This window comes from Cetorhinus maximus, chromosome 14 (genome assembly GCF_964194155.1).
Source record: "Cetorhinus maximus chromosome 14, sCetMax3.hap1.1, whole genome shotgun sequence".
Lineage (NCBI taxonomy): Eukaryota > Metazoa > Chordata > Chondrichthyes > Lamniformes > Cetorhinidae > Cetorhinus > Cetorhinus maximus.
Window position 1 is genome coordinate 110,097,396 of NC_135892.1, and position 18,674 is coordinate 110,116,069.

Consider the following 18,674-nt stretch of genomic DNA (forward strand, 5'->3'; position numbering starts at 1 on the left):
GAGATTGACAAAGATGTCATGGACAAAAGGATAAAAGAAGTGTTAATGGCAGTGGTAAGGGCTAAAAAAGGTGTTGGTAGTGGTAAAGGTAAGAAAGCAGAATGTGATAATAGCAGGACAAGGGTAAGCACTCTGAAAAGAGCAATATGAACAAGTAATAGATGGCCCTTGTGGGGGTGGGGAGGGGAGGGAAAGGGGTCAAAATGGGATTAAAAGGGGAGATAAAACAATGAATAAGTGAACAAAATTAAGTGGATAAAAAATAAAAATGAGTTTTCAAAAAAGGGATAAAAAAGGGGTGAAAGTAGAGGAGAGAGTTCATGGTCTGAAGTTGTTGAACTCGATGTTAAGTCCAAAAGGCTGTAAAATGCCTAATCGGAAGATGGGGTGCTGTCCCGCCAGTTTGCATTGGACTTCACTGGAACAGTGCAGTAGACCAAGGACGGATATGTAGGCATGAGAGCTGGGTGGTGTGTTGAAATGGCAAGCAACAGGAAGGTCTGGGTCATGCTTGCGAACAGACTGAAGGTGTTCTGCAAATGGGATGAGGTGATGGAGGATTGAACCAGGGTATACCAGAGGGAACGGTCCCTATGGAATGCTGACAGGGTGTGGGGGTGTTGATGAGGGGAAGATGTGGTGGCATCATGCTGGAGTTGGCGGAAATGGCGGAGGATGATCCTTTGAATGCAGAGGCTGGTGGGGTAAAAAGTTAGGACAAGGGGGACCCTATCATGGTTCTGGGAGGAAGAGGAAGGTGTGAGGACAAAGACACGGGAGATGGGTCGGACACGGTTGAGGGCCCTGTCAACCGCAACGGGTGGGAAACCTCGGCTAAGGAAGAAGGAAGACATGTCAAAAGCGCCGTTTTGGAAAGTGGCATCATCGGGACGGAGGTGAAGGAACTGGGAAAATGGGATGGAGTCCTTCCAGGAAGCAGGGTGTGAGGAGCTGTAGTCGAGGTAGCTGTGGGAGTCGGCGGGCTTGTGATGAACATTGGTGGACCGTCAGAAATGGAGACAGAGAGGTCAAGGAAGAGAAGGGAAGTGTCGGAGATGAACCATGTAAAGATGATAGAAGGGTGGAAATCAAAAGCAAAATTGATAAACCTTTCCAAGACCAAACGAGAGCATGAAGCGGCACCGGAACAGCCATCGATGTACCGATCAACCAGAATTCCCAACCTCTTGCTTGCGTGCAATTCCCATTTGACACTGTTTAAACAGACTCTCTCCAGATGATGGCACCGTATGTTTTACCTGGCACCTATAACACCCAATCACCTCGAGACTTCACTGAAATACAACAAGAGGAATGGGCACTGAGCCACATGCTAGAGGTCAGGAAGGTCACAGGAGCTTAAGTGAAAATGATGTGTTCTGAGAAGGATTTTTTTCAATAAAGGCAGCAATTTAGAGAGCAGAATGATTGAGAGCATGAGTCCCAAAGGGTAAAGCCATGGTGACTGAATTGTGAGGAATGGGACTGAATAAATGTACCTTGAATTTTCTTTCATTTCACATGAACCTGATATTTCCATTATTTTGGTGGTTTTTTTATTTCCATTACTTGAATTCTCTTGTATAATATTGCACTTTAATTTTCTCTGTGCTATGTTTGATGTGTCACTTAATGCATTCGCATGAATTCCAGCCTGTGCTGTTCCAGCACAGCTATTAAGCAATTAGTATTAAATAGGTTAACTACTGTATTAATACAGCACAATTTAATACAACTTAAGTAACGGAATATACCCCTTTGTTCTATTACTACGTTATTTGTGAGGAAATGGTACTAAATTGGGCACAGCTTTCTTAAGTTGTGCCTAAAGTTGATTCAACCCCTGACAAACCCTCATCCCCCTTCCAGCTCCTTCTCTTACCCCTCCGCTTCCAGACAGAACATGTACTTTCATACGTTCAAGGAGAATCCTTGGCATTCTGGCTTGCACCTTCTCAGTGTCACCAAAGGACTGTCACTGAGCCCAGGCTACTTCAGCAACCTCACCACTGTAATAATGTTTTGTTCTGTCAATTCCTACACACTATCAGGCTTGGTAACTTCACCAAGCCAGTGAGATGAATGTCAGCAAAAGAAGTGTCAAAATTGCTCGTAATTTTGTAACTGTTCTGATTTTTCAACGAGGGATTTGTTCTACAAAGGCCTGGGAATTATTTTCCCCAAAGTAGATTGGTTAAGTAGGAAGGGATGGTTAAATGTTAGTAAAAGACTTGTTCTGTTGTAAAGCAATGCTGAGAGCTGAGATAATTTCTCAGGCCACAGGTTCAAATTCAATCACCATCGGTTGTCAACTGCTGGCCGTCAATATATAGATAACCAAAGAAGTTAAACGTGTTTTATTTGAGCCTTTGTTCTTTTCCTTATCCAGCTGCTTTAGCCTCATCACATTGTGCTCCTGAGGCAGGATTCCTTTACTTAAGTTTCAACCTTCCCCCTTGTGAGGATGAGGGCCACTGTAGTTGTTGGTTACATTTGTTAGGAGATATGCAGAAACCTGCTCATACACCTCTCTCTCTCTTGGTCAGCAGCATCAGATGCTGTGCCAATTCTCTCTTCTATACAATTAACTCCACTCTGCAAATTTTATTCCCCTAATCCCTTAAGAGGCCATGATCTTTCAGAGTCACATTAATCTGGATGGAGATCAGTCAGCCAATTGTTGCCGGAGGGACCTTATTAATATAGATGGAAATATCGTCACCTCAAAGCAACACCAGGCCAGCTGCTATATTTACTGAAAATCGCTCCAATAGAAAACAGGTGCATGTGAGAGCAGAGAAGATAAACTTTGGAAAGGTAATTTCTTAGAGAAACTTAAAACTAGTTACAGACTCCAGGCAAGGGCTATGATTTAAATCTGTGCACTGTGATCTTTAATTTCACTGCAAATTTAATATGTCCATACTTAATTGCAATTTTTCCATGAGTAATTGTGCTTGATAACTTCTGGGAGTCTCAGTGCTTGGCAAAAGAACATTTTACACTCTTTGAACACCACTGTATCAAGAAATTCCTGCAACTAGTTTGATATAGGTGAACTCTGTCTGCACTGCACCAGTTGTGTACCTTAAACCCAAACTTAGCATCAAACTCAGCCTGTCTCTCTTCACCCGCTTAAAAACAAGTCACAAATCATAATGAATTGTCAGAGCGGCATTCTTTGTGTCCTATGTGACTGGTTTAAAATGGCCCTAAAAATGTTCCACTTTAGACCTGTCACAACTTCCAACCTCTTAGTAAATTCAGTTGTACAGTTGTCAAAATTACACATCGCATGTTATAAATTATTTCACAGTTCTCCCTTGGACTTCCAAACTTTTTCTGAGAAATTGCTTCTTACGGTTTCATCGACATAAAAATTTCTAGATGAAAATAGACCAACTCCATCTAATTCACCTCGTGTCATCCTGGTAGTGTCATAATACAACAATAATGAAGTTATTGTCTAATCAGCGCAGTCGATCTCTGTGAATGAGTCTGCAGCAGACCCAGACATGAGGTGAGCCCAGTGGTGGAGAGTTTTGAGAGCCATAAGTCCAAAGTAACCTGTTCTTCCCAAGCTACACTCACCAGACGTCACCTCTTGCATTGCTCATATACCATTTCTCCAAATGTAACTTGCTGCATGAAACCTGTCTAATTACCTTTCACCTGTATCCATGTGGGTGATTTTCAGTTTAAAGATGTTGAGCTGGAGTGAAAAGAATGAGTTCTAATCCATTGTCCTGCCTGGCTCTGTTAATTGAACTTATTATTGAAGTAAGTTTATATCACACAATAGTCTTCACTTATTAGCTTCCATTGACACCTCACAAAATGCCTAAAATGCCAGGAAATTTCGAGAGGTTGTTTCTATTTCTCTGGTATTTCAACTCTTCATTTTTTTGCCTCACCAACTACTCAAAACTATGGGAACTGTTTACCTCTCCAGATTATTCCCCCCTTCTTGCAACCTGCAGGATTTTAAGAGCCAAACTAGAAACTTCCTAAACTCAACTGCTCAATTTATCTCAACTAATTTACTCTTTTTCAGACTTGGTGGTATCCTAGTTTTTGCTTGTTCATCACAAGCATAATAGCTGATTGGAAGTCAGAGAACATTTGCCACCTCAAGTGCTTTATTGCATTTTGGATCCACGCTGTTATGCTGCAAAAGAGGTCTTTGAATGGTGCATACTTCTCATTCAAGAATTAGACCATAATACACTGCCCTTCCCCTTTAATATTCAACATCAGGAACACTCTGTACTGGCCAAATGCTTTAATTTAAGGTTGAGCCTCCTTATTCAAGTTTCCTTCTACAAGAGAATATCATTTCTGTATCTGTTCTATTGATTCCTTTTATCACTTTAAGGCCCACTGTTAGATAGCTCCTCAATCTTCTGTGTTCACGGGAATATAAGCAAAGTTTATGCTGGTATTGGAACTGGGAATGCTTCATACTCGTCAAAAAGGAGGCCCTGTCCTGTGCTTGGAGTGCAACACTTATATTTTCACTGCTGAATAGTCTGTTAACATTGTGTTCAGGCTCACAAGGGAAACAGGAATGATCATGTGACAAGGTACTGAAGGCTACCAGTGCCCCTCAAACTGTATCACCAGCACTGGAGGATGTTTACAGGGAGACAGTAGCATAGTGATAATGTCACTGAACAATTAATCCAGAGGCTCAGGCTAATGCTCTGGGGAGATGGGTTCAAATCCCACCACAGCAATTGCTGGAACTTAAATTCGATTAATATAGAGCTAGTGTCAGTAATGGTGACCATGACAACTATCATCGATTGTTGTAAAATCCCATCTGGTTCACTGATGTCCTTGAGGGAAGAAAATCTGCCACCCTGTGGGTCTGGCCTACGTGTGCCTCCAGACCCACAGCAATGTGGTTGACTCTTAAAATTAGGGATGGCGCCTAGCCAGCGCCACCCGCATCCCATGAACGAATTAAAAAAAAATAGAAAACATGCCAGTGGACTAGCAGACTGCATGTCTGGGGGACACATGTTCTCCGAGCTCCTCTGAAGCATTAGCCTGGGACTGCAGGGGCCCAGTTTCTGTGTGTCGCCACGAGGCACAGCTGAACACTTGCTGACGGAGAGGCTGTGTACTCTCAGAGAGATTTACACATTTGAGTCTCTTTTTCGCACTGCTGCTAGCCAGCGGTGTAGGCCAAAAATGAGAAGCAAACTAGCACACAAAAGCAGAAAGTATGCTAACTCTCTGCACCCACACACTAGATGATCACATAATGTTGTGATAGTCACGTTTGCCTGAAACATGAAGGGTCTCTGGTTTGAAACTGGGCAGTTTCTCTCTAAGAACAAAAGCAGGTTGCAGCAAATATATGGACTAGACAAGAGAAAGCAATCCATTCAGGGAGAGTTTTGATTCTAAACTGAAAAATTGACAAACATCATCTCTAATGTTCATTCACCAGAGGACTAAACAAGAGGAAGTATATTGCATTGTCCAGTTAAGCATCACGTGTTTACTGCAAGCTTGAGAACACAGTTGTTCCTCCCACCACCCAGTTCGTGAAGGAGAATATTTCACTGCAAATGCACCACGGACAAAGGAATGCTCAGTGGTTCTCAACATTCCTCTTGTGCTGTTCTATGGTAGCCAGAAATAGAAGTTTACAAAAAATTATTTTGGCAGATGTCATATGATCGAAATTATGTTCCCTCTTTCTCTCTCTTCCACCCCCCACTCTTCCATTGAGGTCCACTCATTCATACGAGCAATCTTTCACTGTCGAGTGAATCTGGTAGCTTCTGCTTTCTGTTCTTACTTTATTTTCTGCCGACAGTTTAATAGATGGTTTCCTGGGCAGTGGAGGTGCGGAGGAGTAAGGAGGATTTCCAAAACCCTATTAACCGCTGAAGGGAAATAGTGTAACTGCTACAGAAAGTATCTCATTACCATTTAACAGATATTGCACTACTAAGTCAATTAAAAGAAAATACAGAAACCTGATGAAATCCAGCACTTCTGGACTCCCAGTATAATGACGACTTGCATTTATGTAGCTCTTTCAACATCAAAATGTCCCAAGGCGCTTCACAGAAGCTTTCCCTTTCTCTGTTCAGGCACTATTTCCTAACAGAGCATTGACAGCCATGAACCTCCATGTTAATCTTGCTCTAGAGGTGTGGATCATCTTCAATGGTGGTATATAGATCCTTTTTGCGAGGCTCTTTAAAAAGATTGTTCTTTGTCTATGTCGATCCCTTTAACCATCGATCTTTCCCATCAGCATCCGACTTTCTAAATCATGATTTCTTATTACGTGCCCAAGAAATTCCCACTGTCTCTTCCTGATCTTGGTCAGCAGAGTTCCTTTGATCTCAGATTTTACTAGCACCTCTTCATTATGTGGCTTGTCCAAGTTATTTTCATTATTCACCTCAAAAAACACAACTCTGCAACCTCAATTCTTCTCTGCATTACTTGGCAGGAGCACCCAATACCTGCTTCACAGGAGCATTATCAAATAAAATTTGAAACCTAGGCTGATAAGGAGATATTAGGAAAGCTGAGCAAAAGCCTGGTCAAGGTAAGGTTTTAATGGAGGAAATGCAAGTGGAGAGGTGTAGGGAGGGAATGCTAGAGTTTGGGCCCCAAGCAGCAGAAGACACAGCTGACATTGGTGGAACAATCAAAATCAGAGATGTGCAAGAGGCCAGAAGAAGAGGAACACAGAGACCTTGTAAAGCTTTAGGACTCGAGGAGATTACACTGTTAGGAAGGGGTGAGGCCATGGAGTGATTGGATTGCAAGAATGGTGACTTTAAGTTGAATCCTTATCGGTCAGTGGGCACAGGGATTCTTCTGTAAATGTTTTTTTGATAATTTATTTCCTTTCTTATACTGTGGTTCCACAGTTTAGAGAGAATGCTGTGTTCTTTGGATCACTGGGGAAATGCAGTAATGTGTAAGAAATGAGTAAGAAGTTTGAGTCATCAGCTTAATGTTTTATTTCATGTATCATAGAATGGATTCAATTATGTATAGGAAAGTAGCTGCACAAGAGAAAACTATTGTGTAAAATATTTTTTTCTTCTTTCTTAAACCTTTGTTGTCTCTCCCCCACTCCCATCGGGACTCTGGTTTGAAACCTCTTGCTTTGATTACAGAATTCTAAAACCCTCAGTCTTGAGGTTTCTTGAGCACTGTTTGACAAAGAGCAGGGAGTTCACCCAGTATCTTAGCCAGCATTCCCCCATCAGCCAACAGCACGTGTGTACATTGCTGTTTGTGAGGGTCTTGTTGTTCAGACAAAAGTGTTCTTTCACTTACCGGTAGAACAAAGTCATTTCCAAGAGCTTGGAGAAGTTGGAGACACAGGATGAAGTGCTGTGTGTTAGCAAGTCTCAATAAAAATTGTCAGTGTGAGGAAGAGGGGAGGCAGTGGTGTAATGGACTAGTAATCCAAAGACCCAAGGTTCGAATCCTACCAAGGCAGATGGCAATAAAAATTTGGAATTAACCATTGTCAATTGTCATAAAAACCCATCTGGTTCACTAATGCCCTTTAGGGAAGGAAATCCCTTGCCTGATCTGGCCTACATGTGACTGTAGACACAGACTGTTAACTGCCTTCTAACATGGCCTAACAAACCGCTAAAAAAATCTAAAAGCAATGAAACCAGCTGGACCACCCGGGCCACAAGAAACCACAATGGCAAACTCAGCCCTGTCCTCCTTAGTAACAGCTGGGGGCTAGTGCCAAAATTGGGGGAACTGTCTCACAGACTAGTCAAGCAACGGCCTTACAAAGTCATACTCATGGAATTATACCTTACAGACAATGTCCCAGACACCACCATCGCTATCACTGTCCCACTGGCAGGACAGACCCAGCAGAGGTGTGGCACAGAGCAGCACAGTGGTACTTAGTTGGGAGGGAGTTTCCCTGGGAGTCCTCAAAATCGACTCTGGACCTCTTGAAGCCTCCAGGACAAAACCTCCTGCTGATTACCACGTCCCTTAGCTGATGCATCAGCACTCCTCCATGTTGAACACCACTTGGAGGAAGCACTGAGGGTGGCAAGGATGCAGGATGTACTTCAATGTTCATCACCGAGTGTGGCTCGATAGCACCACTGCAGATCAAGCTGCTAAACTGGGTCTGCAGCAGGTGGTGAGGGAACCAACAAAAGGGAAAAGCATACTTGACCTCATTCTCACCAACCTGCCCGCCGCAGATCCATAACAGCTTCAGTAGGAGTGACCGCCGCGTAGTCCTTGTGACGACAAAGCCCCGTATTCACATTGAGGACTCCTTCCATTGTGTCATGTAGCACTAGCACCATATTAAATTGGATAAGATTTCGAACAGATCTAGCAACTCGAGACAGGGCATCCATGAGGCACTGTGGCCCATCAGCAGCAGCAGCAGAACTGTACTCAACCACAATCTGTAACCTCATGGCCCAGCATATCCTCCACCCTACCATTATCACCAAGCCAGGGGGCCAACTCTGGTTCAATGAAGAGTGCAGGAGAGCATGCCAGGAACCGCATCAGACATACCTAAAAATGATGTGGCAACCTGGTGAAGCTCCAGCACAAGACTACTTGTTTGCCAAACAACATAAGCAGCAAACGATAGACAGAGCTATGCGATTCCACAACCAATCGATCAGGTCTGAGATCTGCAGTCCTGCCACATCCAGTTGTGAATGGTGGTGGACAATTAAACAACTCATTGGAGGAGGAGGCTCCACAAATACCCCCATCCTCAATGATGGGAGAGCCCAGTACATCAGTGCAAATGCACAGCAGCACTTGCAACAATCTTCAGCCAGAAGTGTCGAATGGATGATCCACCTTGGCCTCCTTTGGAGGTCCCCAGCATCACAGTTGCCAGTCTTCAGCCAATTTAGTTTACTCCATGTGATAGCAAGAAACAGCTGAAGCATTGGTTACTACAAAGGCTATGGGCCCTGACAACATTCCAGCAATAGTACTGAAGACTTGTGCTCCAGAACTTGCTGTGCCCCTAGCCAAGCTGTTCCAGTACAGCTACAATACTGGCATCTACCTGACTATGTGGAAAATTGCCCAGGTATTTCCTGCACACAAAATGCAGGACAATTCCGACTTGGCCAATTATCGCCCCATCGGTCCATTCTCGATCAACAGTAAAGTGATGGAAGGGATCGGCAACAGTGTTATCAAGTGGCAATTGCTTAGCAATAACCTGCTCACTGACAGTCAGTTTGGGTTCCGCCAGGGCCACTCAGCTCCTGACCTCATTACAGCCTTAGTTCAAACATGGACAAGACAGCTAGACTCCAGAGATGAGGTGAGAGTCACTGCCCTTGACATCAAGGTAGCATTTGACCAAGTGTGGCATTAAGGAGCCCTAGCAAAACTCTAGTCAAAGGGAATCGGGCGGGGAAACTCTCCGCTGGTTGGAGTCATACCCAGCACAAAGGAAGATGGTTGTGGTTGTTGGAGATCAGTCATCTCAGTTCCAGGACATCACTGCAGGAGTTCCTCAGGGTAGTGTCCTCAGCCCAACCATCTTTAGCTGCTTCATCAATGACCTTCTTTCCATCATAAAGTCAGAAGTGAATGATGTTCCCTGATGGATTGCACTTTAGCACCATTCGCAACCACTCATCTGAAGCAGTCCATGTCCAAATGCAGCAAGATCTGGCAATATCCAGGGTTGTGCTGACAAAGTAGCAAGTAACATTCGCGCCACACAAGTGTCAGGCAATGATCATCTCCAACAAGAGAAATCTAACCATCATCCCTTGACATTCAATGGCATTACCATAGCTGAAGTTCCCCCACAATTGACATCCTGGTGGTTACCATTAACCAGAAACTGAACTGGACTAGCCAAATAAGTACTGTGGCAACAAGAGCAGGTCAGAGGCTAGGAGTCCTGCAGCGAGTAACTCACCTCTTGACTCCCCAGAGCCGGTCTACCATCTATAAGGCACAAGCCAGGAGTATGATGGAATACTCTCCACTTGCCTGGATGCGTGCAGCTCCAAGAACACACGAGAAGCTTGACATCATCCAGCATACAGCAGCCCGCTTGATTGGCTTCACATCCACAAACATTCACTCCCTCCACCACTGACGCACAGTGGCTGCAGTGTGCACCATCTACAAGATGTACTGCAGGAACTCACCAAGCCTCCTAAGGCAGCACCTTCCAAAAACACAACCGCTACCATCTAGAAGGACAAGGGCAGCAGACGCACGGGAACACCACTACCTGCAAAATCCCCATCAAACCACTCACCATCCTGACTTGGAACTATATCGCCGTTCCTTCACTGTCACTGGGTCAAAATCCTGCAACCCCCTCCCTAACAGCATTGTGGGTGTACCTACACCATACGGACTGCCGTGGTTCAAGAAGGCAGCTCACCATCACCATCTCGAGGACAATTAGGGATGGGCAATAAATGCTGGCCTCGCCAGTGACACCCACATCCCATGAATGAATGAAAAAAAGAAAAGCTTCTTCTCTGCTGTTTTGTTGTTACCTTCCATAATTTTGCCACAACAAGGCAAATATAATAGCAGCCTATGCAGAGCCATTTGTCCATCTGGTCTTGTACAGGCCTTGGGACCAGATACTTGCTTGTCATGCTGAGCATCAGGAGTTCGGTTGGGGACTTAAAAGGAATGAAAAAACTCTAGGGTGTGGGTGCAAGAACTGCAAGCTAATTTTAATGGTCACATTTATCACAAGCTAGCAAATGTGTGGAACTTCCCGAAGATTTCTTCATTCTAATCATTGCAGCCCAACACAATATTACAATCTTCACAGAGGACGAAGGGAGACTCTCTTGGTATTCTCAGGCCAGCTATGCTGCTTGTATTACACCCTCACCTGCCATAATGATCAAAATTGCAAATTAGATCCAGATCAGGAAGACTGGTTGGCTGGAAAATGCAAATAAGCATCAAAGCGACACTGAAATGTTGCTTGTTTTCTGAGGATGTGGCTCATGCCTCTTCACTGAGATTCAAGAAGCACCTGATCCATTCGCTTTAGTATGATAGGAAGGGAGATCCAGGTTACGTTGTGCTAAGCTCTATAATTATCCAAAGTTGACTGAAAGAGGTGTTTTGAGGACGCTTGGTTTTGAGTTCGCTCAGATTCCAAGGAAAGAATCCAGTGCTGATTTTTTAAGATATTCGAATATTAGGAGAATCAAAGCATTCGACTGTCTTTCCAGGGAGGTCTAAGGAGGGTGTTCGCTTGCTCACTGACATTGGCCATGTGGACAATTCTCCAGCATCTTCAAGTCATTGTGCAGGTACCTATCAAAAGGAAAAGGGCATAATACGAAATAACACAAATGTTTTCAACATGATTCACCTTGTCATTCAGTTTTGAGCAGGTTTATAGAAAATGATAGTGTAAGAATGTTTAACGAGGATTGGGATGGTCATCTGGAGGAAGACATCAGCTGCTTTATGTAGGAAGAATAATGGATACAGGGACAGAGTTACAGGCTGGAATCTGAGGGGTTCCGATCTATGTTTTTGCTTGCATGACAAATGAGAAGCCGAGGGCATATTTTGACTTCTTCATTGAAGTTACCTGATACTTTGGAGAGAAAAATATTCTCCCTCATCACCCTGCTGGCTCGTTTGCCAATTATCTTAAACGTGTGTCATACAGTGGTTACAGCGCAGAAGGAGGCCATTTGGCCCTTCATGTCCATGCTGGCCTACTGCAAGAGCAAGCCAGCTAGTCCCACTCCTGTCCTTTTTCTGTAACCCTGCAATCGTTTTTTCTCTTTAACTCTTGTCCTTCTGTCTTTCTCTCCACAGATGCTGTCAGACTTGCTGAGTTTTTCCAGCAACTTTTGTTTTCGTTGCAGATTTCCAGCATCCGCAGTATTTTGCTTTTATCTGATACTTTGCTTAATTATCTGAGATAACCTATATTCTAAATCAAATAATATTGTCATGATGGCTCCTGACCTCCTCTTCTGCTTAAGTGTGTTTTTGGTGCTGTTCCATTAAAGGCAGATGAATTATACACTGAAGCTTGAGGTACATGGGAATGGCTTATGAAAATGCAATTTCTTTGAGGGATTCTGGTGGAAGAAGGAAAGCATTGAGTTCACCCTGGCATTTTCGGTGACATAGTTGCTTACTGTGACATTATAGTGAGGAGGGAGTTGTGCTTGTAATATGATCTTTTTTCGCTTTTCCACTATAACCAGGCTATTAACCTCCCACCTCCCCTCCCCTTCCAAGTCAAAACTCTACCCTGCACCCTGACCATAAAATGAGCCCCCCAAATTAACTAGCCATTTGCCTTATAATTGTCCCTGGTGCAGAATGGTTGCTCCCTCTGCTACATAGCAAGCAGCTGGATTTCAAAAAGTCACTAATTGTGTGAAACACCTCAGCGTTTTTGGTGTAATAAGGTGCTTTGCAAATGCAAGCATTTCTCTTTTTATTGCAGCAATGAATTCAAACTCGTTCCGTACTCTGTGGTTTAGTGCACTCAGCCCCCGCCCGTTTAATGCTAGTTTGAAACCATCTTTGAAGTAGATCCGTGTGGGTGTCGGGTCCGTTTTAAATTGGTCTTAAATATTGGCTCCCACTGTTTGTTCTAATTGCTCAGCCCATTGTACGTAACATTAGACCAAGTCCCAGGGCAACTGTAGAAATGAATAAATGGCTTTTTCAGCATTTTTCAAAGCAGCACAGTGAACAATAGCTTGAGCTGGGACATTTAAACTCCATCTGAACAGCCACTTCTTCAGGCTCACTGATAGCATTGTCATTGAAATCCCCCCCTTTTTGTTCTGCTCACCTCCCAGTCGTTAATAAATAGTATCAGAAAGCACAGAAGGTGGTTATTCAGCCCATCGCGCCTGTTTCGGCTCTTTGAAAGCGCTATCCCGTTAATCAAACAGCCATTCCCTCCCCATAACCCTGCGAAATTTTCCTTTTCAAGTGTACATCCAGTGCCCTTTTGAAAGTTACTATTGAATCTGCTTTCACCACCTTTCAGGCAGTGCATTCCAGATTGTTGTAACCCACTTATTTAAAAATATTCTCCTCATCTCCCTGCTAGCTGTGTTGCCAGTTATCTTAAATGTGTGTCATACCGTGGTTACAGCACAGAAGGAGGCCATTTGGCCCATTGTGTCCATGCTGTCTTACTGCAAGAGCAAGCCAGCTAGTCCCACTCCTGTCCTTTTTCTGTAATCCTGCAATTTTTCTTTTCTCTTCAGGCGCTTATCCAATCCCCTTTTGAAAGTCATGATTAAATCTGCCTCCACCACAGTCTCAGGCAGTGTATTCCAGATCCTAACCACACACTGCAAAAAAAAATTCCTTATATCACCATTGGCTTGTACAGCCAATGGTACAGTTTTTCCCATATCTACTCTGTCTAGACCCCTCATGGTTTTTGTACACCTCTATCAAATCTCCTCTTAACTTCCCCTTCTCCAAGGAGAACAACCCCAGCTTCTCCAATCTATGCACATAACTAAAGTCCCTGATCCCTAGAACCATCCTCAGAAATCTTTCCTGCACCTTCCCTAATATTTTCACATCCTTCCTAAGGTTGGGTGCCAGAATTGGTCGCAGTACTCCAGTTGCAGCCAAACCAGTGTTTTATACAGGTTCATCATAACTTCTGCTTTTGTATGCCTCTATTTATAAAACCTGGGATCCTGTATGCCTTTTTAATCTCTTTCCCAACCTTCTCTACAGCCTTCAATGATTTGTGCACGCATACCCCAGGTTAGTCTGTTCTTGCACCCACTTTAGAATTATATCCTTTATTTTATGTTGTGTCTCCTCGTTCTTCCTAACAAAATGTATCACTTCACGTTTCTCTGCGTTAAATTTCATCTGCCATGTATCTGCCCAGTCCACCAGCCTGTCTATGTCCCCCTGAAGCCTATCACTATCCTCCTGACAGTTCACAATACTTCCAAGCTTTGTGTCATCCTCACAATTTGAAATTGTGCCCTGTACACACAAGCCTAGATCATGTATCAAGAAAAGCATTGGTCCTAGTACTAACCACTGGGAACCCTACTGTATCTCTTCCTACAATCTGAAAAACAGTGTCTGCCACTGTTGTCTGTTTCCTGTCACTTATTCAACTATTGTTACAACTGGTCCCTGGGCGAGCTCCTCCAATTTGTGAATTTCCTGAATCAGACCCCAATTTTGTTAAGCTCCTGGGTGAGGAGGAATGAGCTGGCTCCCCTTTTTTATTCAACCCTTTCAGTTGGTTGCACCAATTTAAAAGGGGCCCCTTCCTTCGTGGATACCTTTTCCCAGTCCAGGTGTATGTTTTTTTTTAGAAGGAATCAGTTTAACCAAGCTTCCATGAATCAAAGAAAGAGTAAGTTTAGTAGTTACTAAAAACCCGTGAAAAATAATAAAAATGCAACACATGTACACACAGATCGTAAATGAGAAGTTAAGAGTCCAAATAACAGTTAAAGAAGATATACAAATCAGTCTTTGGCTTGTCCGTGAGGCATAGATGCAGAAACTTTATGGCCGTTAAGTTGGGTAATTCCGGTAGAGCTGACTTCGCTGTTTCAGAGTGGGCTTGGAGACACTTGGTTCTGCAGGATAGTTGAAGAAACTGTCCTTTTGGGCTTCCACTGAGCCTTGACTCCAGCAACAAAGAGAGAGAGCAAGAGAGACTTCGCCTGCAACTGCAGGGATGACTAGTCGGTCGTCTTCTTGCTGTCACACACACAGCACACCAGCATACTAGCACACACGGCACTGCTCTACAGCTAGCTTTTAAACCCATTTTTCCCTGTGTATTCCCATGAGGAAAGAAACCAAGTCTTGCACCCAAAGCCTGTTTTCTTTGATCTCCGACTATTTTACACATTCTGAGATATGAATAAACAGGCGATAGATTTTAGGTGACTGCTGAGACGTGGTAATCAGTCTTTTGTCTCTGCAAACACAAGAGATTAAAGTTCAGTCTTTTGCATCTTTCCTACCTCCCTTTTGTTATGATTCCAGCTGAGGTAACCCCTGGACAAGCCTGATCCCAGAGTGGAACCCAGCTTTATAGATTCTAACTTTTAATTTGTTTGTTTAGGTATGTGGAAAGTGGCCACTGAACAGAGTCACCGGAGTCAGCTAATGAACTTTTAACAAAAGAATAAAACATTTATTAAACAAGAAAGGATGAACTATATTACAATACTCCTTCACCCACAACTATAGCTTTACAGATTCGTAAGGATAACACAAGTTAAAAAAGCTATCTTATACTCTAATATTCACAGGAAGTACACAGCCCATGTAAACCAGAAGGCATCCTGTGGTCAGACATAGCACACTCTGAAACCAAGTGACAGATGCCACCTCAACCAGATGCTATAGATTTCTCCTCGACTTCCCTACACCCCCAGACACTTGTCACACCATGAGCCAAACAGTCTCACCGAACTCCGTCTTCCACATGAGGGTTTCCAATCTCCACTCTCCAAGCATTCGCTTTAGAACCTTCTCCCAAACCGATGCTTTCTCAGATGCCTTCTGCAAGGGTTCATCTCCAGGGTTTCAAACTCCCCTTCCGATGTTCCTCTTCCCTGGGTCACCACGTGTATTCAAGCCATCTTCCAAGCACTCTCACCAACTCAGCTGTCAACTGTTTCACATGCCCATAGCAGAGAGTTACAGACCTTCATCCGTCTCTTTGAACCTCTTGGCCTCTCACTTTAAATCCACTTTCTTTAAGCTTGGAACCTTCCTTTCTGCTCCTTACTTTCACTTCCACAGAACAGGACCTATTCCCAATTCCTGTCCTTCCTTTGACTAGAAGGTCTGCTTGGGACTTTCTCCTGTTCCACTCCCCTGGATTTTGGGGTCTTTACTTGAGCTTGGGACTGGCTATCTTCCCCTTTTCTAGTGTCTCCTGGCAGCTACTTTCAAAACCAACGCTACTTGAACAGCTTTCAAATCAAACTGCTGTTTCTATTTTTTTCTGTCTGTGGGAGGGGTCTGTATCTCTGGACCCCTGTTGCTAGGCAATGGCCCAGTTTCTCTACTCTTGTTTGTTTAACTTAGCTGCAACAGTTGTAAAACTCATTAGAAATGTAGGCACCTTTTAAAGTGAAACTAAAACTCAATTTGACCTTTTCTTAACACACACACAAATACAAATCAAACTTAAACGTTAAAGATAAAACTCATCCCTAACACCCACAAATACAAACATAACTTACTTAAACTATCTCTATTTCCTAACATTTTTAAGTGTCTCTGCTTGAAGAAGGCCACGACACCTTTTCAGAGTTGATATTCCATTTTCTCTCAGGGCAGGCCTGTCAATATAACCCACATCCGAATTTTCCAGAAAGTGGTCACTTTACATTATCAGCCATCTTTTGTTCAGTGTCCTTGCTTGAATTTTTTTTAAAAAAACACACGTCTTCCTTAAAAAGTTCAATATGTCTGTAAGTAATTTGTGGCTGTAATCGGCTTTTCATGACACTATGTATTTATACTGGCATTGTCCCTTTGATTCCATGGGTTTCAACTTTCCTGGTACTTTATCCTTTTGAAAGCCTTTGTACACTATAATCAATCGCACTACCCCTCTCTGTTACCTCATCAAAAAACTCAATCAAGTTAGTTAAATAAGATTTGCCTTTAACAAATCTTGCAGGCTTTCCTTAATTAATCCACCCTTGTCAAAGTGACTGTTAATTCTGTCCTAGATTACAGATCCTGGAAGCTTTCCCAATACCAATGTTAAACTAACTGGCCTTTGGTTGCTGGGTTTATCCTTGCAGCATTTTTTTTTTGAACAAGTGTACAATGTTTGCAGTCTTTCCTATCTACTCTGACAAAACATAGCACAATTTTCAACACTTCCACAGAATCTCCTTTTGACTTACCTAATGAATTTGTTTTCCCCACAGGGGAGGTGCGCCTGACCCCGGAGGACTATGCCAGGGCTCAGAAGTACTGCAAATACGCAGGCAGCGCCCTGCAGTATGAAGACGTGGGGACAGCTGTGCAGAATCTCCAGAAGGCCCTCAAGTTGCTCACCACAGGGAGGGAATGAGTCCCTTCCTGCAGTGCCCACATCTAACTTTGTGTCCTCCCCGCTGGCCCAAAGAACTAACCAGTCCATGGCCCCACTCTGCCTTTGCATAACAAAAGGGCCTGTTGTTTCCCCATCGGCATCCCACATCATTTGATCCGCAGATTGCATTGCATTTTTTTTTATCTCAAAGGAAAGAAGAACATGCTTTGGGTGCCAAGTGTGAATGTTAATGGCTTGGGTTTCATAGCTAAGGATTTTATTTTTAAAAAGGCACTCGGATGGCAACACTAAAGAAATGTGCACCGGGTTCTTAATTTTGCTGCTTTTTCAGTGAGGTAACTGTCCTGTGTACAGAAATTACAATAATTTAATACAACAGTAGTATTCCATTTAACGGTACCCAAGGAGTTAGGTGTATGATGTCCTATGCATGCTCATTCAACAGCAGAACACAAATCAAATACCATTTCCCCCCCCCCACCTTCTCCCTCCCACTTTCCCTACGTGACCGCATCGCGGCCTGGGGTGGGTCAAGCTCAGAGCCGTATGTTATGCAATTTGGTTTGACTGTTGAGTGCAGCACGTTTCTCAGTCTTCAGGTAACTCATTGTCCTCTTTGACAAGTACAAAATCGGCCACCTCAACGAGCATTGCTGAATTTCCAGCCCAAGTTCTTCCATGTACGTGTTTGAGAGGGGAGCGGGGGGTGGGTGGGGGTGGTGTGATTTGAGCACAGTCACTGTCGAAGCACATCTTAGATATTACATGCATACCCTGCCAAAACCCCTGGTGCCAATTAGCAGTACCTTCCACTGTCTCCTGAAACCCAATTGAATGTTCTATCCAAATATCCAATCAGAGGAGTAATGTAGCCTTGGAGCTAATATAACCAGTTGCCAGAAGGGATGTTCAGCATGCATGAAGAAGTGTCATTAAGCATTATGTCTTGTAATAAATAATTATGTGTCAGACTGTTTCTCTTTTTCTCTGGGATTTGAGGTGAGGTAAATTGCACTAGGTATTAAGAGTGTGTGTGTGTGTGTGTGTCTGTGTGGCTGAGGCTAGAATTACCTTTCATAAATTATTTGCAAAGTGGAATACGTCCACTGCAACATGGAGTCAACACCTTGCACAATAGGTTTAATATTACATAATTGTTCTCTTTTTGATCTTGACAAAATAACGTGTAACAGTACCGACCAAGAATCGCTGCATTTTTTTGCGGAGGGAGCTCTCAAGAAATGAAAGGCATCGTTAATGAATCGTCTGCTTCCCTTTGGCAGCAAGATCTTGTGGGCCTGATTTGCAGCTGCCATGAAGTACTCCCACAGCAATTTTTGTTACTTGTACCGATCAAACCATAACAGAAATAAAACATGTACATTTGATCTGTCCCTTTATTATACTGTACCGATCGTTACATTGAGGAATTCACCCTGCAGTGCATAGGGTTTCTGCATTTCCCATCTTTCACTTTTTCTTGACATACTATCTCTGTAACCAGAATAAAGTTGATCAAGTCTCCAGTATATTACACAGGGACCAATTTTTTTTGTTAGTGTTAGCCATGGTTTAGTTGGCAGCATTCTCATCTCTTGAGTCAGAA

General features: G+C 43.4%; 1 protein-coding gene across 1 annotated transcript in view; it reads left to right on the plus strand.

Moving 5' to 3' along the window:
* vta1 (vesicle (multivesicular body) trafficking 1) overlaps positions 1-18,456 on the plus strand; it is a 184,647-nt gene extending 166,191 nt beyond the window's left edge. The window contains exon 8 of the mRNA XM_078557477.1: positions 16,941-18,456. Coding sequence (XP_078413603.1) covers positions 16,941-17,086 — 146 coding nt within the window. The 3' untranslated portion in view covers positions 17,087-18,456. The remainder of the gene's footprint in view (positions 1-16,940) is intronic.
* The last annotated feature ends 218 nt before the right edge of the window (positions 18,457-18,674 follow it).